The sequence below is a fragment of the Lolium rigidum genome, chromosome 1, assembly GCF_022539505.1.
Source record: "Lolium rigidum isolate FL_2022 chromosome 1, APGP_CSIRO_Lrig_0.1, whole genome shotgun sequence".
Taxonomy (NCBI): Eukaryota; Viridiplantae; Streptophyta; class Magnoliopsida; order Poales; family Poaceae; genus Lolium; species Lolium rigidum.
Genome location: NC_061508.1, coordinates 191,469,399 through 191,476,021, shown reverse-complemented (window position 1 = coordinate 191,476,021; position 6,623 = coordinate 191,469,399). Strand labels below are relative to the sequence as shown.

Here is a 6,623-nt window from a genome sequence, read left to right as displayed (position 1 = left end):
ACAGTGCACTCTTCACAGCCGTTGAAATTTTTTCGACGGACTCTCCACGTGTCGCTAGGTGAGCGGTGATGTAGCTCCAAGGAGGGTGAAGACAGGGGCACGAAAGTAATAAGAAGCTAAAAAGGAAGGCAAAAATTAAAAGGAAGATTTTTTTTAAATGGAAGGTAGGTTTGGTTTCCACAAAGGACAAAGGTGCTAAAGCAAATCAGGAAAAAACACATAATAAAATGAATAAAAAAAATCCCTCCAATTGTTTTGTTTGTCCGATAAATTGCCAAGCGTGTCCCCATTCGTCCCCTCCGACACCTCCCAATAAAACGCCACCGCCCAACTCGTCGGAGCCGGCCGCCGGGATGCCTCAAGATTCGCGCCCACCCGGGATGCGCCTCTTCGGCGTCACCATTGCGCCGGCGCCGGCGCTGCAGTCGGATCACCCCGACCGGGATCCGAGCCCCAACCCACCGGTGGCGGTGAGGGAGGACGTGATGCGCAAGTGCAAGAGCATGGGCAACCTGGCCGCCCTCGCCTCCGGCTCCGGGGACGTTGGGGGCGCCGGCGACGGGTACCTCTCCGACGGCGGGCTGCTTCAGTCATCCGGCAAGCGGCGGAGGGCGCAGGATAGGAAGAAAGGTGCCGCCCTTCCCCCTTTCGCTTGAAAAATCTTTCCTTTGATGCATATATATGTACCCCGAATACGCGAAGATCTGGTCATGAGTCATGTCGTTTCCGTCGTCGAAATGTTTAGTTTGATCATAGCCTATTTTGGATGTATAGAGGTGTGACCTGTCTTAGTAATAGTACGTTTCCTGGATTGGCTGGGCGCCGTAATGATGTTCCGCTGTGTTTGCCCGTGCATAGCAAGGACTGATTTCGTCTGTAGCAAAATCTATCTATTTAGCTCTCTTGAGGTTAGCCAACAAAGGGAGTTTCTTCTCTTGTGTGTAGCTTAGCTTAGTATACACCAACCATTTCATTGCTCTTTCCTTATTGGTTCACTCAACGCATAACATGTTTGGTAAATCTCCTACGGTTTGCACTAGATTTGTAGAATCATTGATTTAGGGCTAACGTGAATTCTGAGGTGGTAGATGTGTACCATGGCTTGTTTATGAATGCTTCAAGCTTGTTTGCAGCCTCAGCTCGATTGAAAGCTCTTTTAATTGCTGTACAACTTTGATATACCTTTGATGTAACCCTCCTTTATTCATTCGACATCTTTTTGCATAATAATAAATAAATAAATAAATAAGTTGGTCCAATGATTTCTTTCACCATAGAATTTGGATTGGCACAATTTTCCAAGTCGAATGACGGGAGATTATACAACTGATCAGAAAATCCCTGTCTGGAATTATTATTTGCGTCGATAGTGTGGTGTGTATACTGATTTCATTCATATAAGGGCCAGGTATAAGCTTGCTATTCAGTCGTTCAAGACAAGAGCTCGAGTAAGACTGTCATCAGACCTGTACTTCATTTGCAAATGCATTGCTTGCATAAACATCACGGGCTTAAGAAAGGAAAAGTTTTGATATGTTTATTCTGGTGATTTAAAAAAAATTAATGCGTCCTATTTCTAGATGCTTAGGAAAGACAAGGTTCCTGTCTTCCGTAGAGGAAAGATATGACCTGCTGCAAGATGCTCATTCCTGGCTTGCTCATGATCTGGTAATCATGCAAAAAAGTCCATGTTCATTATTCCACTGGTCTTCAAGTCGCAATTGTTCTATCACCTGATCATCAATTCCTACATTACACTGACCTATGCAGCCTTACTCCATGCCATCTCATGCAATTGTGATTTATCATAATGCACGAGTTACCATTTACGAGGCTCTGTTAGGAGATATATTAGGGCTCAATTTTTCTTGTTATTATGTGGGCAAAGTGATATTTGATGCACATAATGCATGGTAACAATATTGAACATTATTGACTGCCTGCATTTACTGCTATATTTGATTGGTTATTGGAAACTGTTTGTCTATTTTATAGTTTCTACTTTTGGACCAGTAGACTGTTATATTTTGTTTGGTAATGATTAGAACCTTCCAAAATAAAACATCAGTTTAGACTTTACAATAGTATCTTCCAATGTTTCTAAGCAAAAGATGGCATGTTCCTGGGAGGTGTGAGAGGCCTCACTCGGTAGACTTGAATTAATGACGAAGTAACATATATTAATGTGCATTTATTTCCAGCATAGAACTTCTAATAAAGTTTATATTTTTCTATTTGGATGCTAATACAAGTATACATTTCCGATGGCCTAAAATATCTGATGACTTTAAACTGATTAATGCATTGAGAGTATCAGTAATAGGGCATTGAATAAATGATCCTGTATATTCTTTGTGCAAGTAGGCAAGGAGAAGGTCTGATGAGGTTTTAAGTTCTGAACTTTTAGTAAAATCTAGATTTAGGAGTTGTTATGAAATGTGATTTTAATGAAGTACTGGTACCTCCGTTCCAATGAATTAAGGGTTATATTTCTTTTTAAAAGTCAAACAATGTAAATTTTGACCAAGTTTTTAGAATTAACTATTAATGTGTACAATACAAAATCAATATCGTTAGATACATCATGAAATGTATTTTCATATGATACCTATATATATATAATATTATAGTTAATAGTTTTTGCTAAAAGTTTGGTCAAAGTTTACTTAGCTTGACTTCATAGAAAAATATAAGCCTTATTCATTGGAACAGAGAGAGTATAAAAGATTAAGTGAGATGAAGGTGATGCCTCCACCCCCATTGTGGTGGTGATAGTTTGTGGAACTTCTTAAAAACCTGCCAAAGCTAAGATTTACTCTATACAAGGATTAGCTCACATATTGATCTAAAAACCTACTAAAGCTAAGTGTTACTCTATACAAGGATCAGCTCACATATTGATCTATTCGATAGAACTGTAAGTAACATGAAAATGATGCCTCAACTGTCATTATGGTAACCTGGTTGCTAATTTGGTTTGTGAACTTACTAAAACCTCCCTTACTTCGCTGTTTTATCTTGATTTTTGCACTTCATTAATTTATTCTGCAATTGTTGACTTGTATTATTGTTTCTTTTACATAAGAAGAATTTATTCCAAACTTATACCAAAAGCAACTGAGCCAGATAATGTCCTATAAATCTATAGGGCAGTTGTTGTAATAAAGTGTTCTCATAGCCAACTCAGCAAGTCAGAGAAGAGAAATATGAATATGTGTATCCTTTTTATTCTAACCGCAGCTCTCTACTGCATGTATGTACTCATTGCTATTCAGTTAATATATTTTATTGCCACTGTGTAGCTGTTCCTTGGACTGAAGAAGAGCATAGGACATTTCTTGCTGGTCTTGAGAAGCTAGGGAAGGGAGACTGGAGGGGTATAGCAAAAAATTTCGTTACTACCAGGACACCAACTCAAGTGGCGAGTCATGCTCAGAAATATTTTCTGAGACAAACTAATCCTAACAAGAAGAAGCGAAGGTCTAGCCTTTTCGATATGATGGCAAGCGATTTGGTACTTCTGCTTCCTGCCATCATACAAAGAACTTAACTAACATCTGAATAGTTTCTTGATCAATGCTTTGTACACTTGTGAATGCAGTCACCAGCACCAAATTGCCCCATCTTACCACCAACAATGGCAAAATACCATGAGATGGTAGCTATGACTAAACAACTCCAGAATAGTAGCTTGGTAAATTCATGATGTTGACGCTGTTTAATTTTAACAGACTAGGTCAGTACTTAACTAGATTTGCCGATTTCTCATTTTCAGGAAGGAATCTCATCTTCAAACGCAGCTCCACAAGTTTCAAGAGATCTTCCTCCCCCAGTCCCCTCTTTTAAGGCAACAAATGTAGATACAAGCTTCAGCAAAATGAACCACATGGTAATGCTAGTACGGTACTACACTATTTGCTGCTTTCAATATGTGACCATAGTTGATCTGCTCCAATATGAGGTCCTGAAAAATGGTTAGCTGGTCACTGGTTTTTCTTCGCATACTGTATTGTTTGCTAGATGCCTAGATATCTTACTGTATGTCGGGCGGTAGATTCTAAGGAGTTCGGATATTTACATTTGAATCCAGTGTCTTGCTGCCCGAGGTATTTATTCACATGTATGATCACCAACTTCAGAGTACCATATTGTGCGCCGAACATGAACATGTTGGGCTCACCATAAAACCACAATCCAGCAAATATTTTGGCTGCAACTGATTAAAAAACCAAAATATCCAATGCAATAATATAGTTGGCGAAAGAACGAGTTGTTGAGAAAGTGTGGTTGCATATTGGTTTTCAATACGGGATCTGGGGCTTGCACATGTGCTATTGTTCGGTGCTCCCAGCTACCCACCATTGAAGGACTGTACAAATATACATGAGAAAGAAAAGGTTCTTCAAATGGAATAATAAGGGTGGACAAATGACTGTTGATTGAACTTAGCATTTTTGTGTGACTTATGTGTAGCAAGACCTGCAATTTTGTTGCACGTTAGACCACCCTAATCCTTAACTTTTTAAATTTTGTAGAGTCTTTTGCGATGATTTGGATGGTCGCTTGTCGGGCAGTGTTGGAGCATCATATAGGTGGGCTGCACTGTATACTCCACCCCTAGGACTTTCATACCATTCTACACATTTAGCAAAATTCTAGTGCAATGTATTAGTCCAGAAAACAACAGATAAGATATACTATAAAACTTAGTTTTTAATGCTACACCCTATTGGTGCCATTACTACTTCAAAAGCTATCGTACAATTGTTCCAGAACAGTGGTTTCAAATACCAACACAAAAACTATGTAACTGAACTGGTAGAGTTGCTCTTAACATGCAAGCCGACATAAATAGGCGACTTGGTGATAATATCAAGGTTATCTGTCACTACAGGTACCCACAACAATGGTATTACCAGAGATGTGACTAGCGGGTGTATAGTAACAGTGGTCTTTTAGGAAATTGCATGTGCTGTTTTTTGCTCTTGGTTGGTGTACAGGGTGCCTGTTACCCACATTATGGTTCGGACTATCAAACAACTGACATATGAAGAACTTGAGCTTTTGTTTCTTCTCTAACTCCCACCTTGAAGTGCATATTTGTTCTTTGTTGCTACATGTTGTGTGAAATGAGCCATTTCCATGGTTATTAGTAAACTAACCTCCATCTTTCGATGCCCTGATGTCAGGGATGCTTCTCGCGGATACCTGTGCTGTTCAGGCCAGTTCCAGTAGTCGCTGAAGGGACACTTCCATCACCTCCTGCGAGTGCCAGCATAACTGCTCCGATATTTCAAGCTAACCCGACTTTATGTACTAGCGTGTTCCTGATCCCGCGAAGTGATCCGCAGGCAGAGCGCCCAGCAGAGAACAAGGATCTGGAGCTGACAGTCGGCCCACCCTCCCAACAGAACATGACCAACATTTCTTCGCAGAACGCGGTAGGCGTGATCCAAGTTGTTTAAACTAATACTATTTTTTGGGAGTCGCATTGATGTCATAGACAGTTGACAGAATAAAGATTAGCATTTTAATTAGCGATACATGAATAAAAGCAGGAATGAAAGACAGAAACCATCATCTGTAACTCTGTATGTCGCCTAAGTTCTTGCCCGCGGTGCTGATGTGGAGCCTATTTCTGCTTGTTGTGGTGCATAATGTTTTAGCAAGTGGCATGTCCACAGCTGATCATATCGTTGCTGCTTTTGGTGCACAAAACTGTTTGAGTTCAGTTCAGTGCTGCAGTTCAGGCCAGTTGGTGCATGCATGGATGGATCATGGATGGTTCTCTGCATCAGGTTCAGAGCATGTTGTCACTGGAGAAATAAAGATTGACTATGACCGGAAAAGGGGGATGAAAAGTAGAATGTTTGTAACGCTGTAGCATAATTGGCTCTGCACCTGATGGCGGGGTGGGTAGCCTGCTGCTATGCTATAGTACCGAAGAAGTGGAGTATTGGTCTACAATCCATTGTCGGCTAGAGGTGTACTGCTAGGAAAATAACATACTGTAGAGTACTTGTCCTGTCATTGTCACTGCTAGGAAAACAACATATTTGTTCTGTCATTGTCACTGCTCATACGAAAACGCAGTAGAAAAATCATGGAAGAGTGCCATTGACACCACTCTCCAGGAGACTTGATCAAACTGTCGGTCCTGAAACTTGGGACAATATTATTGTGGTGAGATCAACAGCGAGCTGTCCATGGGCATGCATGGCACCACTGCATTTCGTCAAAGCCTAACAAACTCTGATGTTGGAAGGAAGGAAAAAAGAAGGATCATTCATTCATGCGTGTCACGTGATCTATCGACTTGCTGGGATGCATCATCCAATTCGTGCCTGCAATCTTACGAAAGCCACTGGAGAATCATGACATCATATTATGCTGGAACAGAGAAAGAAATGACACACACTTCATTGAATATAGAGGCAAAATTTGGAGTGAGAGCTTCGGTCGGTTCATAACAATTTAAACACGCAATTCTCCGGTTCTAATTTGCTGTTCCACAATTTCACGATGCAAGTGACACCAGCAGAACCGGTTCTCGCAGATTCCCCTGGTCTTCAGGCGGCAGATTCCAAGCTAAGTAATCTGTGCGCCTTTGGTTGTGGCAGTGG

General features: G+C 40.9%; 1 protein-coding gene across 4 annotated transcripts; it reads left to right on the top strand.

Moving 5' to 3' along the window:
• The first annotated feature begins 319 nt into the window (after positions 1-319).
• On the top strand, positions 320-5,587 carry LOC124686738 (transcription factor MYBS3-like). Of its 4 annotated transcripts, none has more exons than XM_047220661.1 (6): positions 320-630; positions 3,303-3,514; positions 3,602-3,694; positions 3,776-3,889; positions 4,536-4,592; positions 5,222-5,322. In XM_047220661.1, exons 1-5 carry the CDS (start codon positions 354-356, stop codon positions 4,548-4,550), a joined length of 711 nt encoding a protein of 236 aa, XP_047076617.1. In that variant the 5' UTR covers positions 320-353; the 3' UTR covers positions 4,551-4,592; positions 5,222-5,322. The 4 variants fall into 4 exon arrangements, with proteins under 4 accessions (XP_047076617.1, XP_047076610.1, XP_047076599.1 ...); XM_047220654.1 differs by having other exon boundaries at positions 5,190-5,300; XM_047220643.1 differs by lacking the exon at positions 4,536-4,592 and having other exon boundaries at positions 5,190-5,587.
• Positions 5,588-6,623: the final 1,036 nt, after the last annotated feature.

Coding starts and splice junctions, on each gene's coding strand:
- LOC124686738 (XM_047220643.1), top strand. CDS start 354: ATGCCTCAAGATTCGCGCCCACCCGGGATGCGCCTCTTCGGCGTCACC. Junction 631..3,302: donor GGCGCAGGATAGGAAGAAAG/GTGCCGCCCTTC, acceptor GCCACTGTGTAG/CTGTTCCTTGGACTGAAGAA. Junction 3,695..3,775: donor AACTCCAGAATAGTAGCTTG/GTAAATTCATGA, acceptor TCTCATTTTCAG/GAAGGAATCTCATCTTCAAA.